The following is a 26,712-nucleotide window of genomic DNA, read 5'->3' on the forward strand; positions in this document are numbered from 1 at the left end:
CGAGGAGGCTGGCCCCTGAGCCCAAGGACACTGCTGCCCTGAGGAGCTGTAAGGAAGCTTGGCCAAGAGCAAGAGGGATCTGGGGGTGGTTTTGTGCCCAGAGGGAGCTGCTGCTGGCTGGAGTGGAGGAGGATACTTGATTTTCTGGGACACTGATGGGGTGGCTGAAGTCTGAGTTACTTACTTCACTTTGGCTAGAATTGCTTCTCCCAGCCTCAGTTTCCCCATCTGTAAAATGGAGACAATGGTCCTCCACCTCATGTAGCTGCTGTAATGAAGATAAAGACGCACATCAGCAGAATTCCTCTCCAGGCTGGGGATAAAGGCTCTGACAAGTCACCTGGTAGAAGCAGAGATGCTTCCGGGAGTGCTGTTCAGTCACAGCGACCATCATTAAAATGCTCTGGACTTCAGAAGTGGGGTCCCTCAGGCTTCTAGAGGCAAGGAGAGGTTCTGGCAAAGAATGGGGAGAATTCCACCTGGTGGACTCTGAGCAAGTCTCAGGCTGAGGAAGGCTTGAGGCACCGTTGGTCATGAAAATAGCCAGGTCCAAGGATGGCAGGCCTGCTTCCAGGGCCAGCAGGGATCTTCCCATGGTGGTCTACACTGCCAGTGGGACCAGCCCTAGGGATGAGGGGTGGCTGTTTGAGGGGCATGTGGAGTGAGCTTGCATGTATGGGGCTCCTTGCGGTGAGGAACAGTTATGCCGCCATGGAATCTGGAGGAGACCCTGGTGGCTCAGTGCTAAAGAATGCCTGCAATGCAGGAGACCTGGGTTTGATCCCTGGGTAGGGAAGATCCCATGGAGAAGGGAATGGCTACCCACTCCAGTATTCTTGCCTGGAGAATTCCATGAACAGAGGAGCCTGATGGGCTACAGTCCATGGGGTCACAAAGAGTTGGACACGAATGAGTGACTAACACACAAGAAGTCTGAGTTTGAACCTGGGTTTCCAGTTTATTGTGAAAATATATTCATCAAGGTAGGAAAGTAGAACGTATTTTAACAGTTTGCTAGCCTGAGCTGTCACTTTTATTTACATACATGGTGAGTGGGTCTCCATTTTACTCTTGTATTTTTAATGCTATCATTTGTATTTGGAATTAAAAAAATGATATGAATGAACTTTAAAAAATTCCTTGTGTTTCCATATAAATTTTAGAATAAGCTTGTCAATGAAGAATATATATAAAATTTTTTTTTGGCTGTGCTGGGTTTTCATTGTCCATTTTACTCTTGATCTCAACGCACAATGCTAAGGGCAGGCCAGGAGTCTTCAGAAATCTTCCCAACCTTGAGATCTGTGGGGCGTCTGGGCTAGCCTTCTCCTCCAAATCCAGCTGATGCCTATCTGTCTTCTCTCCCCAGGTCAGCTGCTGCCCGGGAGAGGCAACCCGGGCGCCCCGCTAGGGCGACGGCCCCTGCCCTGAGGGCCGGGATCATGAAAGGCCTCGGTGACAGCCGCCCCCGCCACCTCTCTGACAGCCTGGACCCACCACACGAGCCCCTGTTTGCCGGCCCTGACCGCAACCCCTACCTGCTATCGCCCACAGAGGCCTTTGCCCGCGAGGCCCGCTTCCCCGGGCAGAATGCCCTGCCAGGGGACGGGCTCTTCCCACTCAACAACCAGCTGCCACCGCCGAGCAGCACCTTCCCCCGAATCCACTACAACTCCCACTTTGAGGTGCCAGAGGAGAGTCCCTTCCCCAGCCACGCCCAGGCCACCAAGATCAACCGGCTGCCTGCCAACCTGCTGGACCAGTTTGAGAAGCAGCTGCCCATCCATCGTGATGGCTTTAGCACGCTCCAGTTCCCCCGCGGGGAGGCCAAGGCCCGGGGCGAGAGTCCTGGCCGCATCCGCCACCTGGTCCATTCTGTCCAGCGGCTCTTCTTCACCAAGGCGCCCTCCCTGGAGGGCACGGCAGGCAAGGTCGGTGGCAATGGCGGCAAGAAAGGCGTCCTGGAGGACGGCAAGGGCCGGAGGGCCAAGAGCAAGGAGCGGGCCAAGGCCGGGGAGCCCAAGCGGCGCAGCCGCTCCAACATCTCCGGCTGGTGGAGCTCGGATGACAACTTGGATGGTGAAGGTGGCGCCTTCCGCAGCAGCGGCCCAGCCTCGGGACTGATGACACTCGGCCGCCAGGCGGAGCGCAGCCAGCCCCGCTATTTCATGCACGCCTACAACACCATCAGCGGGCACATGCTCAAAGCCGCCAAGAACACCACCACTGAGCTGACCGCCCCGCCACCCCCGCCCGCACCCCCGGCCACCTGCCCCAGCCTTGGGGTGGGCACCGACACCAACTATGTCAAGCGGGGCTCCTGGTCCACTCTGACCCTCAGCCACGCCCACGAGGTCTGCCAGAAGACCTCGGCCACCTTGGATAAGAGCCTGCTAAAGTCCAAATCCTGCCACCAGGGTCTCGCCTACCATTACCTGCAGGTGGGTCCCTGCCAAGGTCAGGGGTGGGGTGAAGGGTTGTGGGGAAGGCACCAATTTGAGACCCAGCTGTACCACAGGTTGACTTGGAAAGTTGTTTCACTCAGGCCTCTGTTTACTCCCTAGGAAGTGGGTGGCTGGTGGTATCTTGCTAATAAGAAGATTCTTTCCATTGGTCATGTGCTCAAGAGCCATTGATTAAGACCCTTCTGAGACCAGCCCTGAGTAGGGACTAAAACATATCCCTGCCCCCCCTTAAAAAAAAAAAAAAGATTTATTTATTTTTATTTTTGGCTGTGCTGGGTTCCCACTCTAGTTGCCGCGAGCAGGGGCTACTCTTCATTGTGGTGCATGGGCTTCTCATTGCGATGGTTTCCCTTGTTGCAGATCATGGGCTCTAGGCGCACGGGCTTCAGTAGTTGTGGCATCCAGGCTTTAGTTGCTCCATGGCATGTGGGATCTTCTGCACCAGGGATGAAACCTTCGTCCCCTGCGTTGGCAGGTGGACTCCTAACCAGGAGACCACCAGGGAAGCCCATATATCCCTGCTCTTGAGAAGAAAAAATCTGAAAGCTGAGTCATCTATCCCCTCCTAGAACCAATTGCATGGCATTCTGGTGCCAACCTCCTACCTGGTACTGCCACCAGACTGGGTGCTCCTTGAGGACAGGGACCATATCTAGTGCCATCCTGTGTCCCCAAGGCCCAAGACAGAGTCTGTCATAGAGGAAGTGGTCAAGAAACATGAGAGGAGAGAGGGGTAGATGAGCAGATGAGCACTTAAGTGAAGAGATCAAAAAATAAATAAGACCTATTCCTGATTACGGAGAAGGCAATGGCACCCCACTCCAGTACTTTTGCCTAGAAAATCCCATGGACGGAGGAGCCTGGTAGGCTGCAGTCCATGGGGTCGCTAGAGTCGGACACGACTAAGCGACTTCACTTTCACTTTTCACTTTCATGCATTGGAGAAGGGAATGGCAACCTACTCCAGTGTTCTTGCCTGGAGAATCCCAGGGACGGGGAAGCCTGGTGGGCTGCCGTCTATGGGGTCGCACAGAGTCAGACACGACTGAAGTGACTTAGCAGTAGCAGCAGTATTCCCGATTATTAGGATGCTAGGAGGAAAAAAGGGGCTTCCCAGGTGGCTCAGTGGTAAAGAATTCGCCTGCCAGTGCAGGAAATGCAGGAGATGTGGGTTCGATCTCTGGGTCAGGAGGATCCCTTGAAGGAGGAAATAGCAACCCATGGACAGAGGAGCCTGATGGGCTACAGTCCATAGGGTCACAAGAGTCAGACATGACTGAGCAACTGAGCATGCACACTGGAGAAAAAGACACATGAACAGACAGTCCTGTCAGTGAGAGCAGAATGTGATGAAGATGAGCAGGGAGCTGCAGGAGCCCAGAGGCCCTAAGTCCTTTTGGAGGACTAGCTTTTTTCTTTCAGACACTAGAGTTTATTGAGGCACTTATTATGCACCAAGATCCCACTGCTGGAAAGTGGCAGAAGGTTCAGAGACATCTCTGCTGCTACACACGCACTGGCCTCTCAAGGGCAGGGTGAGTGGCTGTGAACTGGGTAGCTCCCAGCGCCACAGCCCAAGCTGTGGGTGAAAATGACAGGAAGTAGATTTCTGTTCACTAGATGGGAGGGGCTGCTTCAGTAGGTAGCTCGTGCCTCATCCCAGAGGGCAGGTCAGCACAGGCCTGGCCAGCCCTTGGGACCACATTAGATGCATTTTGAACTAGATGAACATCAAAGTCTGACAGATCCCTGCATTCTTGTCATTCTATATAAAATTCCAAAGACAGTGAGACTACGGAGGGGAAAGATTCTTTTTGTTTTTCCAAAGGGGGGAAATGAAATCTAGGCAGTATTTTATATATTTAAGGCTTTTGTGGCTCTCAATCTACCTTCCTTAGTTTAGAAATATAGGAGAGGGTGGTGTGCAACCTAGCTCCCTCTCAGATAATGTGATTTAGTCTGATCATGTGAAAATGCTTCAGAAACACCATGAAAAAGTGACCCTGCGGGCGCTGGGGTAATGCCAACTGTTTGCTCCACAGGAAGTAGGTGGGTAAGAGCTGGGGAAGCAACAGGTGTTGAGCAGGGGGTATATAAAGCCACCTCCCAAGGGACAGGTGAGGAAGAGAGGACGGACTAGCCAATGGTTTGGGGTGGAATGTACAGAACAGTCAGCGGGGAGAAGGAGTTAATGAGAAGTCTGCAGGGGGGGACCTGGGCTGGGAATCCCAGGCAGGGACCTTCCCTCAGCCAGGAATCAACCACCAGCAATGCAGGGACCAAGAAGAATGTGGACTCTGCAGGCATGGTGATTTGGGCAGTGTGTGCATTTGTGGGTGTGGGCAAGAATCGGTGTGCTGTGTGCACTGAGAAACGTGTGCCTGGGTGTCCACAGTGACATATAGACCCAGCAAGAGTGTGAGCTCTGCATGTGTTGAGGCAGGGACACGGTGAGGCGGGGACAAGTTGAGGTGGGTCCGAGGCACACTGGTGGCTAGTGTGCACGTGAGAAGGCGTGTAAGCTCTGTGTTCACATCATGTACTCACTGAGGGAGGGGCACACCTCGAAGTGGCTGGGGTGTGTCCTTGGGGAGGCGGGAGTGGGGGTTATGCCTGCTGTCTGAGATGAGTGTACATGGCACGGTGTGTTCACCCTGTGCTGGGCTGAGGTACGGCCATACTCCATCACATGGTGACCATCCACTGTCGTGGATACATCGGTGGGTATCAGGTGAAGGAGGGCGTAGACTGTGTGCTTCCTGGAGCGGCTGGCGGATCCTGGCCTCAGAGGGCAGGAGAGGTCCCCTCAGTTGGTTTGCCATTGTAATCACTGCGGTCAGGGCTCCCCTCACAGCTGCAACCTCGCTTGCCCTATCACAGCTCCCTTCCACTGATGGGGTCCCTGGGGTTCAGATGGGAACACTGAGCCCTTTTTCCAGCTCACCACATGGCTGCCCAACCCGGGAAAGCCCCTCTGCTCTTGGTACCTCAATTCACCCATCTATGGGGTGAGGAATGTTGGTTGACCCCAGAGACCTCACCCCCATCCTTCAGGTGAGGTCCTCTGGCTGGGGCCCTCTGACTTGTCCTCCCTCACCATCCTAAGGTCTGGGGACCTCTTTCAGGCCTGCGGCTCTCATCTGTGCAGTGAGATCATGAGCCATCCACTGAGTTGGTGGGGAAGTGACAGGAAGGTAACGGTGCTTACACTGTAGCTGGGGTGGAAGCCATTGTGAACATTCTGTCTGGGCGGTTTTGCTGGGGCACCCAGCCTGGGATCCATGGAGAAATCTAAGGTCAGGGAAGGTCACATAGTGAAACTTCCCAGGATATCCTTCGACGGTAAGGCCGAATTCTCCAAGATGGGAGAGCGAGGGAGCTTTACAGTCTTAGGGATGGGGATTCTATCCCGCAGCTCTTTCCCCAGGTGATGAGTCCCATCCTGGGTGGCCGGTGGCGCTCTGGGGGTGTGCGCTGCCCACCCGCAACCCCCGAGCCACCTTCGCTGAAAGCGGTCCATCCCCAGGTGCCCGGCGGCGGCGGCGAGTGGACCACCTCGCTGTTGTCCCCGCGCGAGGCGGACGCCACGGCCGAGGGCCCCATCCCGTGCCGGCGAATGCGCAGCGGCAGCTACATCAAAGCCATGGGCGACGAGGACAGTGACGAGTCCGGCGGCAGCCCCAAGCCCTCCCCCAAGACGGCGGCGCGGCGCCAGAGCTACCTGAGGGCCACTCAGCAGTCGCTGGGAGAGCAGAGCAATCCCCGCAGGTGAGCGCACAGCCCGGGCCTCTAGAGTCGCGCCCACAGGCCAGCTCCGCCCCCGGGAGCCCCGCACCAGAAGCCCTGGCCACTCGGAGTTCGGCTCCCTAAAAGGACCACGCCCTTAAAGTAAGCCACGCCCCGCGTGAGCCACGCCCCCCGGCTGTCCCCGCCTCCACCGGGCCCCACCCACTTGCGAGCTAGCCTCTGGGAAAGCCTCTTTAGCTGCTTGCAACCCCCGCTCCAAGCCTCGCCTTCCAGGTGAGCCCCTCACAGGTATGCCCAACCCCTGAGAACCTCGCCTTCCTCCTCTTCGGCCGCCGGCTGAATGAATGAAGCAGCTCCGCAGATGAATCCTGCCCTCCAGCTTCAGACTCAGGTACCCTAGGTGAACCCTCCTTCAGTTTAGCCCCCCTCCTGAGATCCTCCTCCTTAGGTTGGCCCCTTCTCTTTGATGAATTGACTCCGGACAGCCCCGCCATTTGGTGAGCTACCCCACTACCCCCCTACCCCCCAGTTAAGTCCTGGCCACAGGTGAGCCTTATGCTCTGATAAAGCATAAGGGGAGTCTCTCTAGAGACTGGCCCAGGTAAACCCTGCCCAGAGGAGCCACACCCCCAAGGTGGTTTCCCCTCCCACAGCCCCAGGAACTTCTCCAGGGGACCCTCTTCTGGCTAGAAGAGCCCTGCCCTTTGGAGGATGAGGGGGAATCCAGATGTCAAAGGGAGTGATACACAGCCTTCCCCTGCCCATTACCTCGCCTGGAATTCCTGGAATGGGGCCCAAACCTATTGTTTTAAGGCTTGAAAGAGTTAGTGAAAGTGTGAAAAATGAAATGCACTCACACAGAAAGCAACAATTAACATGTTAGAGAAGTGAGCTTTCACATGCAGAAGTCACAGTGGGGATTAGAACAGAAAAGAATGAGTAGAACACAGATGAAAGTTGTAGGCGATTCAGAACCCACTGAGGAAGAGAAACAAGTCAGAAGCAGACAAAAGACTTGGAAGGGTTAAAGGAAACGAGGTTAGTCCTAGTTCTTCAGTTCCTGGGGGCAATAGCCAAGGCTTCACTGAGAAGGTAGGCTGGGAGGACTGCAGCCATGGGAAGAGAGCAGAGCAGGTGACAGGAGCAGGGAGTCTCCTTGGCGAGGACAGAAGGCAGGGAATGGCCTCCAGGTGGGAATTCAGGACACCATGGGCTGTTTCTAGGTCTCACCCTCTCTGAGCCTTTTTCCCTAGCTTTAAGGAAAGGGGGCTGAGCTGGATGATCTCTAAGATCCCTTCTAGTCCTGACCTCCTACAATTCTTGAATGATCTGTGGGCATGGAGGTGGGAGAGGTGGGCAGGACCAGGGTACAGGCCTTGAATGTGAGCAAATTGATAATAGTAGTACAGGCATACTTCAAACCACGGTAATACAGAGAATATCCCAATAAAGTGAGTCACATGAATTTTTTTGTTTCCCAATGCATGTAAAAGCTATGTTTACATTCTAGTCTATTAGGTGTGCCATAGCATTATGTCTTTTAAAAGGTACATACCTTAATTTTAAAATGCTTTATTGCTGAAAAATGCTAAGCATCACCTGACAACTCAGGGTTGCCACAAACCTTCAATTTGTAAAAAAAAAAATTCTGCAGAGCACAGTAAGGGGAACTGCAATAAAAGGAGTATGCCTGTAGTAACAGTAATGGGGGCCATCTGTTAGCACTTGCTGCTCTCTGGGCTCTCTGCCTGCCCCAGTGCCCTTTGCATCTCTGAAACCGCCCCACAGCCCCAGCAGACAGGCATGGTGACACCCCCACTTAGAGGTGAGGAAACTGAGACTTACGGGGTGACAGCTTACCCAAGATCACCCTGGGAGGAGCCTGGGTTCCAGTCTAAGTTTGTCTATATCAAGGGCTGAGCTGTTGGCAGCTTGGATCTTACTTTGAGAGCAGTGGTGCAGAGGAGACTCGTGGTCAGGTAGTTGTGAGAAAGACTGAAGCACCAAAACTGTGGGGGAAAAGTGGTGAGTCTTCAGGAGCCTGGAGGAGGCTACCTGGACGTTCTGTCAAAACTGATGACCTTTGGGCAATCTTGGCTGGAGGTCAAGGCTTGTGGGCCTTGACAGTCTCCTCTGTCCAGCCTCTGGAATTGCCCCAGGCCTGCAGAGGAAGGCGCTGTAGAATTGAGCTGGTGTGGAGTGCCTCTGGTTTGAAACAGTCAAAAGCGAGCTTGTGCTGCCACCTCGTGACTACAGCGGACATGACCAATGAAAGCCGCCTGCACCTACGAGACTCACAAGGCATCCAAAAGCTAGGAGCTCTCCCCTTGCTCATCACCCCTCATACTACCCAGGCTGGCAGTGACTTCCATTTTCCCCTCTACCACTGGATAACCTTGGCCAGTTTTCCCACCTCTGGGCCTCAGTTTCCCAGGCTAAACAAAGAGGAGACTGAGCCCCATCTCCTCCCCATCCTCCCCAGGAGTCTGGACCGCCTGGATTCCGTGGACATGCTGCTGCCCTCCAAGTGTCCGAGCTGGGAGGAGGAATACAACCCTGTCAGTGACAGCCTCAATGACTCCAGCTGCATCAGCCAGGTGAGGGCGGTGGGCAGGCAGAAGGCCAGTGGGCTGGAGAGAGCCCCGACTCCCACCCAGGGGAAGGACCAACATCCAGGTCCAGCCTCCGCTGAGTAGTCCCAGCATGTCTGCCCTGTGCTTCTGTTTAGTCTTGGTTCCTGAAGCTGTCTGTGCATGCCTCTTCCTCACTGACCGTCCAGTGCCTGGAGAGCAACCCCAGGGCCCGACACTGATGGCCTGAGCTGTGGCCACAGAGGGAGGGGTTGCACTACTGCTGTCCACCCAGAAGTACCGAGGACGTGGAACTGGAGACCTGGCTTTGAGTCCCAGTCTTGTCACTGACAGTGTAAACCCAGGTCAAATCCCCCGCCCCCCTTCCCGGAGCCTCAGTTGCCTGACTTATCACCAGAAGGTAATCTTTCCTATTTGAAAGGGTTGTGAGGCATCAGTGAGATAATAAACACAGTGTGCTCAGCACAGGGTAGCTACCTTGATGGTTCGTGCTGCCATCCTGCTGTATGACTTCCGGCAAGTTGCTTCTCCACTCTGGACCCCCATGTCCCATCTGCTTGGTGGATAGCTGGGCTTCCAGGACCCGGCCAGTTCTGCCAGTAATAGTGGTAAGCACGCTGTGCTGTTAATTCTCTCAACCATCAGCTCCTGGATCCCTCACCACCACCCCAGAGGGTCCATATCCATATCCCCATTTCACAGATGAGGAAACTGAGGCCCAGATAGGTAGGATCACACAGGGAGGAGGAGGCGAAACTGGGCAGAGATGGACTGTCAGGCCCAAACCTGGACCTCAGTCCCTACTGTGTTGTGCACAGTACTTTACCATTTGCAAAGGGATAGCCAGGCAAGGCTCGAGGGCTCCCTCCACAGTGTGAATGGGGGGACGAGGCCCAGAGAGGGCAGACACCTGCCAACGGTAGCACAGTGAGGCAGCAGGGACAGTCAGGTGCAGACCCAGCTGCCTCTCTAGGCAGGAACAGGCCCCAGGTCTCACTGCGTGCAGCCCCACTGCCCGGGCTAATGGACTGCTTAGAACTTTTGGACCTCAGATCCCCACCACACCATTATTCCTAGCCTGGCCAAGCTCTCCCCAGCCCCCACCCTCAGGACTGTCATTCCCAGACTCCAAGGAGACTGACCTCAGATGGGGGGTGAGGTAGAGCCCCCCCACCCCAGCCAGGGGACCCTCTGCCCCTCCCATCCTCCAGGTCCCACCAAGTCTCACCTGAACAGTTGTGCTGGCCTCTGTGCCTGTCACCTCCAACCTATTCACGGTGGCCAGAGGGAGCTAGCAAAAGGCAGAAGTCAGATCACGTCACCTGCTCCGCACCATCCCATAGCTCCTGCCTACCCCCAGGAAAGCCAGACCCGCGAGGCCTGGCCTCCCTCTCAGAGGTAATCTCTGACATATTCTGTCACCGGCCCTGCTCCTGCCACACTGGCCTCCTTTTGCTGCTTACATCCCTCATTCCTGCCCCAGCCTCCCCGTGCTTGTTCCTCCCTGGGAGCACTCTTCTCTCAGATCTTTGCACAGCTGGTTCCTCTGTGTGATCCAGGTCTTGGCTCAAATGTCACCTCAGAGAGGCCTGCCGTATCACTTCCCACCTCAGGGGTGCCTGGGGCCCTGTTCCCTTACCTTGCTTCATTGTCTCAACAGCACTTCGCACTATCAGGAATTATATTTGTTTGCTTATTTATTTGGTGTCTGTCTCACCCTTAAGACTGGGAGCTCCCTGCAGACGGGGCCCTTGCTGTCTTGTCCCCAAGCAGGTGGCGCGGGGCATGAGGTGTGTGCTGGATGGACAGTGCCCTTCCCTGTCTCTCCCATCCTGTCTGTTCTCTCATCCCTCAGCTGTCTTGTCTGTGTCCCTCTGCTTTTCTCTCCTCTCATTCACATTTTTCTCTGATTCTCTCCAGTACGTCTCATCTCCATGTTTCTCTCTGGGTCTGTCTGTCTGTCTCACATGCACCCTCTCCATCCCCCACCTGGCCTTGGCACTGGAAACACTATTTTGTCCTTTGGCCACACAAAAAGGTATATGGAATCAGCCAGGCTGGGGACACCACCAGTCTCTCCCACTACCCCCTGCCTAGCCCCAGTTCTCTTCTGGCCTAGAGTGCTCTGAACCCCCAAACCCTCACCCTGTGAAGCTTGAGTGACCTGAGCCACATATGTGGCCTCAAAGTCAGAGATGTCCAATTCTGTCTGTATCTCTGAGCCTCAACTCCTGCCAGGAGAAGCTCCCCTCCCACCAGGCACTGGACTGGGTAAGCCCTGACCAGGGAAGAGAAGCCTCCAGGTTCTTCCGCTAATCTATAGATCCTGGGAGGCTACCTGCCCAGCTGACAGGCAGCAGAGAGGACATCCATGGTCCCAGAAGCCAACCCAGGAGAAACATGTATAAACCCAGTCTCAGAAGGAGTGAGCCTCCTATCCCTGGAGGAAACCAAAACCTCCTAGTAAGTGGGCCCCAGCCAGTCTGGAGAGGAGGTTAGACCAGCCCCAAGTTCTCTTGTAGCCGAGCCTGAAGACCCCTCCCCAGCCCCCAGCCTCGGTCTCCCCATAACCCTCCCCATCTCTTTCCTGCAGATTTTTGGACAGGCCTCCCTGATCCCCCAGTTGTTTGGCCACGAACAGCAGGTCAGTATGTTTGCCATTCTCTCACCGCCCCATCCCAGAGTCCAGGGCTGGGCCTAGGCACCTCAGTGTCCTGGCCCCTAACCCAGATAGCTGCAAGCAGAGCTAGCGCCAGGAAAACCTCCTCCAAGGAGGATGGAATTGGGGCTCATATTGGCACCTGGACCTTTCACTCCCTGGCCCTGTCACTTCACTTCTCTGTGCCTCAGTTTCCTCTTCTCAAAAATGGAAAAGAATGAGTTAGGTTCTATGGATGAGGCAAGAATAGCCCCACGACATTAGGACAGCATTGTAATCAACTCTACTTTTTAAAAAAGAGTAACCCTAGGATAAGGGAAGGCATATCCTGAGAGATTCTAGCTCCCTCCTTGTCTTTTTCCCCAAAGCCTGGGAAAGGCCAGGCAAGACTGTTCTATTTGGACAGATCAGGAGCTGGGGACATTGGTCTCCATGTTCCAGGCCCCAGATCCTCTGACTTATCTCTTTTCTTGAATTCCATCAAGATTTTTAAGGATGTTAGGGTTCTGGAATGAATGCAGAGACTTTTCAAGTTTACCAAAGTTGGTGAAGATGATGCTGGTACTGGCACTGTCTGCCTGTCCTAAGGGTGCCCGGGGGTAGGATGCACACACATCTTACCCCCAGAAGTGGCCCTTTCCTCCCCCCATGCCCCATCCCCAAGGCCACATGCCCTACAGAGTAGAATTAGGACTGGCCCTACATCTCCTGATTCCAGCCGTGGATGCCTGATGCACCTCCCATCTTCATTTCGGAGTTCCTCTTGATCGCACTGATGCAGAGGGTCTTTGGGGAGCCCACAGTGGGCCAGGTGATCTCTTCCTTCCTTCAACAGCCTCATGATAAGGGTGTGATGTTTCACATATAAAACCTCCAGGGGAGGTTCCCTACACACAGTGTACCCTTAGTGGTACACATACCAACAGCACTAACCAGCTGGCCTCTCCCCCAAGAGCTTGGGAGCATCTTAACCAACACTCACAAATCCTTGCAATCACCCCCACAGAGCTTCCTGTGATAACAGATACAGGTTATCAGGTATTTACTTTCCCCCCAACACTCTTCAAAGCATGCGATATGAATGATCTCATTTAATCTTGGCCATCATTCTGTGAAATCTGGTCTCCAATTAGCCCCCATTTTATATATGGGGAAACTGAGGCACAGAGCAGTTCAGTGACTCGCCCACATTCATATTGTGAGAAAATGATGGACCTGGCAGTGAAACTCTGGCCATCTAGCTCCAGAGCTGGGCCATTACTGTGCAATCCCAAAGCAAGACCTCATTGCCCTTGGCAATCACAAGGGTCTCTCAGTATACCTCCCTCAGGTTGCAATTTTGGAGGATAAACACCTATCTCTTTAATACCCCCTCCAGGTGAATTCTGGATATGTCACATGGCCTACATGTTAATTTATCAGTGCTGTCTGATAGAACCTGGTGATAATTAGAAATGTTCTATAATCCATGCTGTCCAATAAAGGTAGCATGAGCAAGTGCAATGTGGCTGGTGTAATTAGGGAACTGAAATTCTTAAAAATTATATTTAACTTGACCCTAGATAGCCACACATGGTTAATTGCTACCATATCGAACAGAGCAAATTTAGCCCTTTCCAAACATATACTCTAAATTGGGTGATGATCCCACTAGCCAATTTACCTGGTGCAGGACCTGATAAGTTCACAGGCGTTCCACTCCATTTAGAGGCGGAAACACTGGTCTAAAGGATAGGGCTGGCCTGAGGTCACACAGCAGGTCCAGGGCAGAGCTGGCCCCAGGCCCAGCCTCATCTTTTCCTCCACGTGGTGGAGGAAACTTTTGCCCCCCTGCCCTCTTGCCCCCCTGCCCTCTTGCCCAGGTGTCTCCCAAGACCCCTAACCAGTGTCCATCTTTGGCCAACTCACTCCTCAGCTCATACTTTGTGATCCCCAGGTACCAAGATGGCCTGAGACATGGGTCAGACAGACCCTTCCAGAACTCTTGGAGGGTATATGTATGGTGAGGCCCCTCTATGCTCACAACTCCAGCTGCAGATTTGTAGGATCTTGAATGGTTTTCTCTAGAGGGACACTTAGAAACGATCCAGATGAGGTTGAGCTAAAGGAGAGATGGCAAATAGCACATATACCACCATTCTCCATATTGCCCATGGCAGACATCACTAATCCATCCTCACTGCCACGACCCTCATTCCAGTATTATTTTCTCCCACCAGACTATTGCATCGCTTCGTCTCTGGCCTCTGCCTCCATTCCACACCCTCTATCCAACATCCATTCTATGTCACAGGGCTAGATTAATCTTCCTTAAATACACATTTGGAGTGTTGATTCTGCTACTTCCTCACTGGGTGTACCTGGCAAGTATCTTCCCCTCAGTTGCCTTCAGTTTCTTTGCTTATAAAAATGAAGGAATTGGACCATAAGATGGTAAATGTCTAGCACATCTACTGCCACCTCCCCATTCCAACCGTCAGGGCAAACATTACTAATTGAGTATAGCCTTCTTTCTGGTTGACTTCAGATGTGACCTCAAAATCTATTAGTTAATCAGTCTGAACACATAAGATATAACCTAGTTAACATCCTAGAAAGTATATTGAACAGTTTCTCCTCCATCTTAGAGATGGGAAAATTGAGGCCCAGAGAGGTGAGAGGGGCTGCCTATTTCTTAAGGGCTCCCTCTGCCCATCACATGCCCTGAGTGAGATGGGAACAGGAAGGTGGGCTGAGTTGCAGCACCAGACTCCAGCTCTGCAGCTGAGCCCACCACCAGGCACCCCCATCCCTCCAGAATGGGTGGAGATGGCCCCTGATGCCTGCTTTTGCCCGGACAGGTCCGGGAGGCAGATCTGAGCGACCAGTACGAGGCGGCCTGCGAGTCGGCCTGCAGTGAAGCGGAGTCGACTGCGGCTGAGGCTCTAGACTTGCCGCTGCCCAGCTACTTCCGCTCCCGCAGCCACAGCTACTTGCGCGCCATCCAGGCGGGCTGCTCGCAGGAGGAGGACAGTGTTTCCCTGCAGTCCCTTTCCCCACCGCCCAGCACCGGCAGCCTCAGCAATAGTCGCACGCTTCCAAGTGAGTACCGAGGTGGGGGCGGGACTTGTTCGTTTGTTTTGCCAGGGGGCCCCTGGGACCGTGCCTGGTGGACTGCAGGTGGATAGGAATCCATAGTGGGCAAGCCAGGAGTGGAGGGGTGGTTAGGCAAAGCAGGAGCCCTTGGGGCTGAACTTCCCACCAATTGGTAAACTGGAGCTCAAATGGGGTGTGGGGGAGGGGGTCACAGAGAGAGATGTCAACACTGGGAGTGGGGTGAAGAGGTCTAGCTTGTGAGGTACTTGGTGGCCCCTGGGTCTCTAAAACCCTGATTCAGAGCAGCCTCCTGCTGGCAGGCAGAGCTCACCAAAGCCCTACTTACCGGTTTGGATTAGTTCAGGTAGGCAAACCTGTGGGGAGAGTGGGACCCTGCAGGGAAGAGAATGGGATTTACACTGAGCCATTTCAAAGGGGTGAGTTTGCAGGTGTCTCTCATATTCACAATCAGGGACAACCTGTCCTTCCTGATACCTGTTCTGAGTTCTCTGACAATAACCCAGGGATGATCAGAGAAAAGGGGGACCCTCTCTCCCAGAGCAAGCCATGATATCAAGACCAAGGAAAATCATAGTACAGTTTCTAGCTTAGTAGACAGAACTTTGATCTCACTCTAGCAGCAACTTTTCCTCCCCGAGCTTCAGTTTCCCCATCTATAAATTGAAGCATAAACCAGACGCCAGAGAGCTCTCCAGCAGATGAAGTAAGTCTGTGCCTGGGGAGGCTTAGGTGGGTAGGGCCTTGCACGTGGTAGGAGCTGACAAGTGTAGTTGTTATTACTGGTTCTCAGTCTTGACTTGGAGCCTCCTGACAATCAAAGGCATTTGGGGTTGGATTATTGTAGGAGAAGACACTTGCTTCAAGTGCTCAGTTGGTGTTTAATATGATCAAATGAGCCTGAATCTCAAGGAATTCTATACACAAGAAGCCAGCTTATTGACTGGAATGAACTTGGCTGGGGACAGAGCAAGAAACCACTGTGTTTCACTATTGCCTTTCAAATCATGGGTGATATCTGGGCAGGTTCCTGAGCTTTTCCTATCCCTTTTAGACCTTAAGGAACAGTCTCGTTTTCAGATATTGAGAGTCTGGCCTCATGTCAAAATGCCAGGCTCATCCACTTCAGACCTCATGCACCTGGTAGCTAGGGCTTGACTGGGCTGGAAAGCCCACAGTGGGGAGCTGGGCATGGTGGTCAGTGTCTCCTGGGTTCCTTGTTCACCAGTGGCCATTGCTGGTTCCTCCAGTGGGAGGGGAAGGTCGCTAGCGCAGGGGTTGTCTAGCATCAGGACTTTTCTGTGGGACAGATGCCACTTGCCGGTCTTTCTCTTAGAAAGAGGGCCTGAAGGCCCTCATGATGCCTTCTCTCCTGGCCTGGGCAGACCCCCTCCAGGCCACTGCTGCTTATCCCCCTCAGCTTCTCCATGCAGTGGTCCCTCTCCTCCCCACTCAGCCTCTTTTTGCCAGGGGACCTGCCCCTGCCAGGCAGGCTTCTTGGACAGATTCCTCTGACGACAACTCCAGCCCTACTGTCTCCTCAGCTCAACTTAACCTATATGACAGTGGGGCCTGTGCCTTGCAAAACTCTGAAAGTACAGGGTGGTCTGCTACCCCCTTCCTTCTAGCTAACCCTGCCAGCCTCTCCATTTTAGGAGTCTCAAGCAGGCATTGGGGTTCACATTGCTTGGCTTCCAAATCCAGGGAATCTCTCTGCCCGACTCTCCCAGGTACTCCATTCCAGTCCTCTAAGAGCTTTGGGTGGGAGGATCAGATTCTCCACATTACCAGGCCCAAGAGAAGTTCTCTTTCTTTTTTTTTTTTTTTTTTTTGGTGGGGGTGGATGTGGGGGCACGCTATGTGGCTTGCAGGATCTTAGTTCTCCAACCAGGGATCGAACCCATGCCCCCTGCAGAGGAAGCACAGAGTCTTACCCACTGGACCACCAGGGAAGTCCTGTAAGGGAAGTTCTCTAAGCAGAAGGTGAGCGTGGGGAATCAAACAGCACCTCCAATGATTTTGTTCAAATAAACCCTCATTCACCAATCTCCCCCTACCTCATTCACTCATAAATGGGCTGAGGTTGGGTGATGGGCTACATGACTCAGAACTGTTTGGAACCCTGTATTGGTCAAGTATTGATACAACATTCCTGCATAACAACCACAAATGAGGTATATAAAAAAGTAACATTTATTTCTTTTGCACCTCTGTGGTCAGCTGGAATGTGCTCCACATGTTTCTCACCCTCTTCCCGGGACCAAAGTGTCCTCCTGGGATCAGTGGCTTTGGCAGGCCATGTTCTTCCTGTGGTGCTGGCAGAAGCGGAGGACAGCAAGCCTAACTACACAGGCACATTTCAAGGTCCTTGCTTGCATAATATCTACAAAAATCTTATTGGTTGAAGGGGGTCATATGACTAAGCTCAAGGACAAGGGATGGAGAAATACCCTCCCACCTTTGTGTAAGAAACTGATTTATATGGTAAAGTGTGAGGATTGAGGAAGGGGTGAAGAATCAGGGTCAGTAATTCAATCTACTGTGGTCCACTTTCTTGGCCACATTTAGTCCTGTCACTCTTACAGAAAATACCCTTATCCCAAAGATCCTGAAAAGTCTCATTCAACCATAACATCAGGATGTCATGGTACACCTGAAATTAATACTGAAAATCAACTATTCTTCAGTAATAAATAAATATATTTTTAAGGAAGAAAAAAGATCTCATGATCTGTGTCAAATCTGGATTTGGCTCCTCTTGATTGAGGAACCTAAAACCTAAAAAAGAAAAAAAAGTATCTACCTCCCACCTCCCAAACACCTCCTCACACACACACACACACACACACACACACACACACACACACACACAGCATGCATTGGTGAAATAGGGACAGGATGACTTGCAGGTCACATTCTTGTTCAGAAGGAGGGGAGGAGGCTCAGAGACTTACTGATCCATGGCCATTGTGAAGTCCCTCTTGGCAAATGTTGGGCAAATACTCTGGGAGAGGGAATATCTCTTGATGAGGCCCAAGGTCTTGCTCCCTGGGGTTGATTCCCTAAGCCATGTTTTTCTATAGCTCTCTGGAAGCCCTTCCTTTTCCATTAGCCTTTTTTGGCCTTGTCTAAAGGAAGCACTGGAGAATATAGGTCTTTGGGCAGTTGATGAACTGTTGTTGCCTGCTTCCTGCCTGAAGGAAGTTAGGGACCCAGATGTCTTTTTACACTTTGAATGGTCTCAGTCTCTTTAGCCTAAGCGATCATTGTTTTGGCCACACACCTCCCTCAAACACTTTATGGGTTTTCTATGTATTGTATTCCACTTAACTTCCATGTTGCAAAAACTACACCATTAATTTTTAAGTTATGACAGTCTCTCTCTACTCAATTATGACTACTTTGGGTACATCAGGCTTCTATGGGGCCATGCTCTAAAACTTTCTGGAAGCCCTTTTGAGCAGCTGAGAACATCTACTAAATGGTACCTTATTATTTTCAAGTATTAATAAAAGATGTTGTAACCGTGCTCTTGATTGGATCTGGCCCATATGTTATATCTTAACTGGTCATGACCTTGGTTTGGTCTTTGTCCCCAGGCTGCATATTAATTTGAGACTGATTTACTGGCTGGAGAAGTGTTGATTGATTTATTTTCCAACTCAGCCAAGTTCTGGGCTCTCTGTATTCCCTCTAAACACTCAACACTCCCTATGTCTGTTATGAATTCCACTCTTTCTTGTAAGTCCTTTTCAAATCCAGCCCAGAGGCACCAGCTCTTGCTTTCAGCATTTACCTGGAAACCATCTTGCCCAAATCCATTGGTTCTCTTCAAATTACTATAGATGGACAGTTTTACCAAGTATTTGTTTCTCCATAGTGCAAGGTCACCTTTTTTCAAGCCTCCAGTAACAACTCACTGCGCACCACTTGGTCCCAGAGACAGTTCTACATATTTTCATTTTTATTGCTCATACACCCTACTCTTGGTACCAATTTCTGTATCTATCAACTATTATAACAATAATGCCATGGAACAAGCAAGCACATCTAATTTCAGCAGCACCCAATAATACACATTTGTTCTCATTCATGAGCTTTCCAGTCACCTAGTTTTGCTCTGCACATCCTATATCCTTCTCCTCCTGGGACGAAAGTGCATTCCTGGAATCAGTGCCCAAGCCATGCCATGTGCTTTCCACGGCGGTGGCAAAAGTATAAGAGGGCTAAGCCCACTGTACAAGCACATTTCAAGTCTCCTGTGAACATCTGGTTGGTCAAAGCAAGTCACGTGAGCCCAAAGCCAAGGTCCAGGGAAATACACTCGACCTTTTGTGGGAGAAACTGCAGTTATGTAGCAAAGGGCATGAACACAGGGAAGGGTTGAGGATTGAGGCCAAAAATTCAGTCACAGCTCGTTCAGCACCTCCCATATGAATGATCCAGCACTTCTGGCTTTAAATGTAGGGGATGGCTGGGGGGAGGGGGGAGGACTTCAATTATTCTCAATTTGGGGACTTAAGCCCAAACCAAGATACTCAGGAAAGTATGGGAGGACTTCCCTGGTGGCCCAGTGGCTAAGACTCTGCACTCCCTATGCAGAGGGCCTAGGTTCAATCCCTGGTCAGGGAACTAGATCCCGCCTGCCAAAACTAAAGATCTGGTGTTCTGCAACTAATATCTGGCACAGCCAAATTAATTAATTACTTTTAAAAAAAAAAAAAAAAAAAAGTATTGGTAGCAACATCTGATACCTGCCCAGACATATGTACACATATATACCTATTTGTGGACATATATAAGATTCTATACCCTTAGACCTCTATGAAAACATATAAAAGCATATACACATTGGTGTTCTCACATGTATGCACACACATACACCTAATCTCTACATACAGTTGCACATGCTCTCACATATGTGTGTATGTCTTCTTCAAGGCTCATGCCACCTCCACACCAGTGAGGAAATTGTGCCCCTACCAGATTGGAGCCACCAAAAACATCTCCCCCCTCCCCGCCGCTCTGTTTCCCCACTCAGCCCTCCATCCAAGTCTCCATAGTGACCACTACATTCTTGCTTCTCTCTACGCTAACCTCTGACTCCCTCATGCTCAGCAGGTAAACTCACCTGTCTTGCAGGGAAAAGCAAAGTCACCAGATTTTCAGACCTCTGCCCAGAGCTGCAATTGGTCCCTTAGGTACCTTAGTGCTGGGTTAGGAAAGACACTTAACTGTCATCTGTTGCAAAATTATCATGTCACACAATTTTTATTAGGCTTAGATCCTGTACTGCCATCTGCCACAAACATGTCATAATAAATGTATAATTCAATTATGTCTATTTTGTGAATAGCACCCTCTCCTATATGTGGCATCCTTAATCTGTGTACAACCTGTACCACCGTACATGGCAGTCTTGCCGGCCACCACCTCCCTCATTACAGACACACCCTAATATGCACAGGCACCCCCTCCTGCAGCCACTGTCTCCCTGCAGGGGTCTCCTGCTCAGAAGGCTACCCCCTGTCCTCAGCATATGTCTCCAAGAAGTGAGCCCACCGAGGACTCTTCTGAGCCCCCAAGTTGCTAAGGGGCATGAAAGCCCTTTGTCACTGTCACGTGGGCACATATGCTCTCGGGCCATCAGCCGGTGAGTGGGAGATGTGGGGGGCAATTATTGAGACAGTGAGAGCCTGGCAGTGGCGGGCCCCTCCCCAGTGGCCATGGGCAAGGCATGAAGCTGCCCACCCACCCGCTGGGAACTGGCCAACTTCCCAGCTGCCAGCGCTGCCTCCACAGACACCCCCTTTCCCTCCCCCTTTCTGACCCAGATTCCACATTCCAGAAATAGCTCTGGCAGGTGACTGGCAGGCGGGGGTCAGCCCCTACTGGGATGGTGGGGGAAGCAGCAGATACATGTTTAGGTACCTACACATGCCCCTCCCCAGCCACAGGACCTGCCGGGAAGGCCCCTGGGTACCCCTCAGTCTGCCCCATCCTCCGTCCTCTTTCTGCACTTCTGAGAAAGAAAAGAACAGAGAACGCCCTCCCTCTCACTCCTCCCATCTCTGACTCTGCCCACCTCCTTTCCTCTCCTCCCCCCCACCCTCCCTCCATCCCTTTCTCCCAGCTTCCCCTCCCCACCATCATCTTAGCCTTCTGTCTGTCTCCCTCAGCCCTATTTCTCCCCACCACCCTCTCTCCTGTCTTCCTCTCCATTTCTGGCCTTTCTCCCTCCCCAGCCTGTCTCTCTCGCACTCCCTCTGAATCACAAGAGAGGCTGTGACATCACTCAGGAGCCGCGATGGTGGTGGGCTGCGGGGTGATGCCCACCACCTGCCCCTGCCCTGAGCCAGCTGCGTTCTCTGCACGGGCACGTGGGTACACGTGTGTACACACAGAGGTCCACACACCTGGGGTCACTCTCTGGTGGTGCTTGGGGCTCTAGGGTGAGCTGGGATAGGTTGCTGGCCTGGGAAACATCCTGGATCCTTTTGGATCTAGTTTCTGCTCTGCTAAGTCACTCTGGGTGGGTCCTGGCCCCTTCCTGTGCCCCAGATTCTCCGTCTATGTTTTGAGGCTTGGATTTGGAGACCACCAAACACCGCCTATCTGAGTCACAGAATGCTCTGTCCTCCTTTCTTTGTTCCCTCTCCCCTCCCCCGGAACTCCCCCAGTTTCTTCTCTGATTCATTCTCTTCTGCACAGACACAGGAAGGGAGGCTGACAAAATTCCAGTAAGCAGCCAACCTTCCAGGCAGCCTCGTCCCCCAAGCCCTCTCCCAGGCCTGACCCTCCACAGTCTCTGATTATCACACTACAGGCTCCTGTCAGGTTGGACACTCCAGTCTCCAGAGTGTCAGGGCAGAGAGGAACCTCAAAGACCATCATGTCCAGCGATGCAAATAGGCTTCAACTCACGTGTCATTCCTGATCCCTGGAGCTCAGGACTGAGAGTGAGTTAAGCAGAGAAGCGTGGCACCATTGATTAGTGATGTCTGCTTTGGCCAGGAGAGTTGCATTTATCTGACATTCCTGATTTAGCCCAGTTAATCATGCGCACACACACACACACACGTGTGTGCACACATACATATTGACGGATATTTTACAAAGAAACTGTAGTCTAGAAGAGGTGAGTATCAAGTCAGGGTAACCCAGTTAGTAGGTCAAGGAGCTCTTCCCCTGCCCCGGGTCAGCCTGACTTGAGTTCCCCACTATTCTGTGGGTGTTGAGGGGTGCTCATCCAAGGTTCTGGTAAAGAGCTGCAGTGTGGTCACAGGAGTTTAAAGAAGAATCATCTGGCAACATGGGCAGGATGGATTGGAGGCTGTGCAGTGGCCCAGGCAAGGCCCAGGGAGCTTGGGCAGGGAACATAGTCAGAGAATAATGCAAGTGTCCAGGAGACCTTCCTAGAGTGAGTGATGAGGAGCCAGAATTCCTGCCTCCTGAACAAGGGCCCTCTCCACAGAGGGCACTGGGCAGAATGGGGCCTTCCTCCCTCCTTGGACCTCCTTGGGCCTTCCTTCCTCCCAGCCTTGGACCAGGAAGTCCCTGGTTAACTGAGCCACTCTCCTAAGTCCCATTTTTAGGCAGACCTGTAGAACCTTCTCAGGGAAACAGTGATTGGGCTGGTGGGCAGGCTGGGAACCCCAGGTTTCTGAATGAGACAAAAATATCCCTCACTCCCTCAAGGGTAGAGAGGTCAGGCCAAAGGAGGAGAGACTAAGGTGCTTACATTGAACTGTGGAGGCCCTAGAGTGGTGATGAAGGATAGGAGCCTTGCCATGGGGCATCCCTTTCATTGACTAGATGTTTACTGATCCCCTACCATGAGCCAAGTGGTGGTGTAGGACCAGGAACACCTCAGTGAACAAAATGGAAACCCTGGCCTTCATAGAGAGTATGCTCTTGTTGGGTGCAGATGGGTGGGTTGGAGGCCAGACAAAGCAGTCGGTATAAATAACGCAAATAAGTATATGGGGTTTTAAAAAAATATTTCTTTCTTTTGGCTGTGTCAGGTTGCAGTCTTCATTGTGGCATGGTCTTTTTGTGGTTGTGGTGCAGGGCACATCGTGGGCTTAGTTGCCCTGGTATGTAGGATCTTAGCTCCCAACCAGGGATTGAACCCATATCCCCTGTGTTGGAAGGCAGATTCTTAACCCCTGGACAACCAGGGATGTCCCCTAAGTACATGGCTTATTGGAAAGCAGTGTAGGGCAAGGAGTACTGGGAGTGCCAGCAGGGAGAGGGGAGGGATATTGCAGCATAAATAGGGTACCAGGGTAGACCTCATTGAGAAACATGTTTGAGCAAACTCTTGAAGGAAGTGAGGGAGGAAGTAGTGGTGGGTACTCCAGGCTGGGAGAAGAGTGGTACAAATGCCCAGAGGCAGGAGGGCTCAGTAGCTGATGGAGGCCAAACAGGGCTGGGTGTGGTTGGGACACAGCAAGACAGGCAGGCTGTGCTTTGGGGCTTCCTGAATTTTCCTACGTAATCAATCTAAAGAATAAGTGAATGATATAGGTGTAGCCTAGTGACTGTGAGAAGGGCAGAGTAAGCTAGTATTTTTCAAAGTGCCTAGGGCAGTGCCTGGCATCAATATTAAAAGCAAACGGTTGCTTTTAATATTTTTGTTGTTGCTGTTTGGTCACTCAGCCATGTCTGACTCTTTTGTGCCCCTATGGTAGTAGCCCGCCAGGTTGCTCTGTCCATGGGATTTCCCAGACAAGAATCCTGGAGCAGGTTGCCATTTCTTTCTCCAGGGGATCTTCCCAACCCAGGGATCCAACCCGCATCTCCTGTGTTGCAGGCAGATTCTTTAGCACCAAGCCACCAGGGCAGCCCGCTGTTATCATTATAACTTTATGCAAAAATCACAACAGTGGTATTGGAAAGACTGTATCATCTTCAGTAAATTTTTCTCCATTTTACATTTGGAAAACAGAGGTGCAGAGAAAGGCAGGGGCTTGTCTAGGTCACTTAGCAAGGCAGGTCGGGGAGCAGAAACTGGATATGCAGATGGTAGACCTACTGTAGGTGCAGCCTAGAGGGATGAGGCCCGGAGCAAGGGCCCGGACTGTGAGTAGGGGGACTCACAGGGGCAAGGCGGGGACTCAATGAAGTGGGGAAGCTCCATGAGTTGTGAAGGGAGTGACTTAGGAATTTACACAGCTCCTACTGCACTTGGCCCTCCAAGGTATCCTGGATGTAATGGTTTTATTTTACTAAAGAGGAAACTAAGGTTCAGGAAGTTGAATGAACATCTTGTCCAAGGTCACAGAGCCCTCCTGAGGCTGAGCAGGGATTAGAACCCAACCTGCAAGACCCCAGATGAGCACAGCAAAACCAGGAGGGAGCGGTGGGGACACTAGAAACCCTTAGGACGTAGAGTCCATAGTATTGGAAGGCTAATTTGACCACACACAGGTGAGACGACCCGCTTGTGCGGAGCCTCTGCTTCCCCTGGGGAATATCCAGGTGTAGCCACGATAAACTGATACAGACTCCCCGGCCCCTCGCTCGTCAGGGAGCATGCGTCTCGTTCCAGCTGGAACCGGTTTGGTGGGGGCGGCTGGAGGGGCGGAGTCCCGGGTGCTCAGGCACGCGCGTGCTGACGTGGGCGCGCGCTCCCTCCCAGGGTTGGGCGGCCTGGGCGTGGGCTGGACTGAGCGCCCCGCGCGCTTGCGCACCCGCCCTGCCGGGCGCGCGCGACGGGCCACGTGCCGAAAGGGCCGCGCGCGCCCCCGCCCGCCCCGGGAGTCCCGAGCGACGCGCGCGCGCGTCTGACGCGGGGGGCGGGGCGGGGCGGGGCCGGCGCGGGGCTTTAACCCAGAGGCCCCGCCCCTCGGGCGTACAAAACCGGAGCCTCGGGCCGGGCCGCGTGAGGGAGGAGGGTGAGTGCCCGCCGCTGGCCGCAGCTGCCGCCAGCCCGTCCGTCACTTCGTCGGTCTGTCCGGTCCACGTCGTCGCCGCCGCCGCCGCCTCAGCCCGGACGCCTGGGGCCCGCCCAGCGCCGCTCAGAGCAGCCGCGGCCCCGCGAGGAGACGGGCGCCGCCCCCGCCCGGCCCTGCCCCCGCCCTCCTCCCAGTCTGTCCGTCCGTCCGTCCTCCCTCCCGCTCGCGCTTCCGTCCTTCTGTCCAGCCACCGACCCTGGGGCCCATCTCCCCGCTCCGCCCGCTTTGTCTCTCCCTGGCTCGCTGTCTCTTTGTCTCTGCCCTCGCGCTGCCTCCCAGCCCCTCCCTCGCTCCCCGATCTCGGGTCCCCCTCAAAGCGCTCTTCTCATCCCTCAAAGTCTCCCTCTCGGAGCGCCCCTGTTCTTCGGGACTCCCTCTCTGAGCGCCCTCTCATCTTGTGGGGAGGGGGCTTTCTTTCAGAACACCTTTCATACTCCCCGCACATCCCTTGGGGATCCTCCCATCTGTCCCCCACACCCCGGGGGTCTTGCCTCCTCTTAGCCCTCCTTTCTGCAGGCTTTTGCCTCTTTTGGTGTCTCCCCTGTACGCTGGGACCTCTGATCCCTTGGGGTCTCTCCTTGGGAACCCCGAAGCTCCCCAGCTCCCTGACTTCCGTACCCCCTCCCTGCCTTTCCTTGGTTTGTGCCCCAGTCGTTGTTCTCTGTCAGGACTCCGCGCCCCCCAGCCCCCTGGGTCGGGGTCCCCTGCTTTGCTCTCCCTGTCTCTCCCTGTCCTCACATCTGTCTTGCTGGTGTCACCGCTCGATGTCTCTTGCGCTGCAGACCCCTTTTTGAGGCTTCTCCTCTGCCGGGGTCTCTTGCCCCCCACCCACCCACCCCCCACCGCGCTTTCTCTGCCCCGTCTCCCTGTCTCCCCTTCTCTCCGCTCCTGTGTCTCTCCCTCTCCCCTTTTCTGTCTTTGCCGGTCTCTGGGTCTCTGACCCCCATCCGGCCCTCATGGCTTTGTGTCTGGAGCTCTTGAAGCAATGTGAGTGGTGGGGTGTCCGGGTCGGGCCGGAGTCCGCCCGCAGGCTGGCCGCGGCCGAGGCTCCATGGGGTTGGCGCTGGGGCGAGGGCTGGCGCTGGGGACTCCCCACCAAGAGGGCAAGGGGAGAGGGGCTGGGCTGTCTGGCAGAGGTGGGAGTGGGGGCCCTTCCTGCTCTGAGGCTTCTGCTTTAGTTGCTTGTGTGTGTGTGGACCGTGCCACGGGCTGGGCATCCCTGCCCGCTCGGCCATGCATGGCCTGGCATTTTGGAATCGCTTGTGGGAAGGCCTGGGCTATTTTGGAGCCAGCAGGATGTGATATCACTTGGGCGTTTATTTAGACCCGACTGGGGGTGGGGGCTGCGTTCTTGCCAACTTGAGTAATCAAATTTTGCAGGGGGGTGCGGCCTCCTAGGCAGCCGGGCTGTGAGGTTTGGGGCCAGAACTTGTAAGCCACCAGACTGGGCAGGTGAACCAGGGTTTATGTTGCCTTGGTCTTGCCGAGACCGTAGGTCAGGGTGAGGGGAGAAAGGAGTTGTTCTTCACCTGACCACCCTTGAGGTTTGGGCGTGGTGGTCTAAGACCTCTGGGGCCATGGGTCTGCCAGCCTCAAACCTTGTGACCTTGAATGAGACCCTCAACCTTTCCCAGCCTCAGTTTCTCCATCTGTAAAAAGGGAATAGTTGTGTCAATCTCACAGGGTTGTCATGAAGATCAAATGAAATATCTGTAAAGACACTGTGGGAACTGCCAGCCTAGCTCTAACCTGAGCCCCACAGAGGGGAAGCAGCTAGTTCATGGGCACACAGGCTAGTTCATGGCAGAGTTGGGACGGGGATCTGGGCCTGGGACGCCCTGGTCCAGAGTTCTTCACCCCAAAGTCCATTGCCACCTATTATTCAGAAATACACCTGCCCTGCCAATAGGCCAGGGAACCAGCTGTCCCCGTTTATGCCCCAATTCCCAGTTGTTGTTTTTCAGTTTGTAAAGGTAGGTGGTGTGCCCAGTGGGATGTCTGTATTGGGAGGCTGTCGGATTTTCCGTGTTCCATCCCATTGTTGTTTAAGGGTGGTCCTGCTTGTCCAGTGGCACTTGGGAATAAAGTCAGTCAGTTTGTGGTTGTGAGCCCCACCTGCTTTGCCGGCTTGCAGTAGAGCAGGGGAACAAAGGCCCTGGCTGAGAGATGCTTCGCAGACAGCTGGGGTCCGCTGTCAG

The 26,712-nt window shown here is 53.3% G+C and overlaps 1 protein-coding gene and 1 non-coding gene across 4 annotated transcripts in view; both read left to right on the forward strand.

Annotated features, from left to right (window-relative positions):
* Positions 1-1,382: 1,382 nt before the first annotated feature.
* The window catches only part of DLGAP4 (DLG associated protein 4), a 90,014-nt gene continuing 64,684 nt past the window's right edge, over positions 1,383-26,712 (forward strand). The window contains exons 1-5 of one of the 3 annotated variants that reach the window (XM_070381673.1): positions 1,383-2,441; positions 5,992-6,233; positions 8,695-8,809; positions 11,397-11,447; positions 14,303-14,543. In XM_070381673.1, coding sequence (XP_070237774.1) covers positions 1,443-2,441; positions 5,992-6,233; positions 8,695-8,809; positions 11,397-11,447; positions 14,303-14,543 — 1,648 coding nt within the window. In that variant the 5' untranslated portion in view covers positions 1,383-1,442. Of the gene's footprint in view, positions 2,442-5,991; positions 6,234-8,694; positions 8,810-11,396; positions 11,448-14,302; positions 14,544-24,460; positions 25,502-26,712 lie in introns of those variants that run through there. The other 2 variants (XM_005896019.3, XM_070381677.1) reach the window with 2 other exon arrangements.
* Positions 19,115-19,187, forward strand: TRNAG-CCC (transfer RNA glycine (anticodon CCC)). Its single transcript has one exon. It is a non-coding gene; the product is annotated as a tRNA-Gly (tRNA).

The sequence above is a fragment of the Bos mutus genome, chromosome 13 (assembly GCF_027580195.1).
Source record: "Bos mutus isolate GX-2022 chromosome 13, NWIPB_WYAK_1.1, whole genome shotgun sequence".
NCBI lineage: Eukaryota > Metazoa > Chordata > Mammalia > Artiodactyla > Bovidae > Bos > Bos mutus.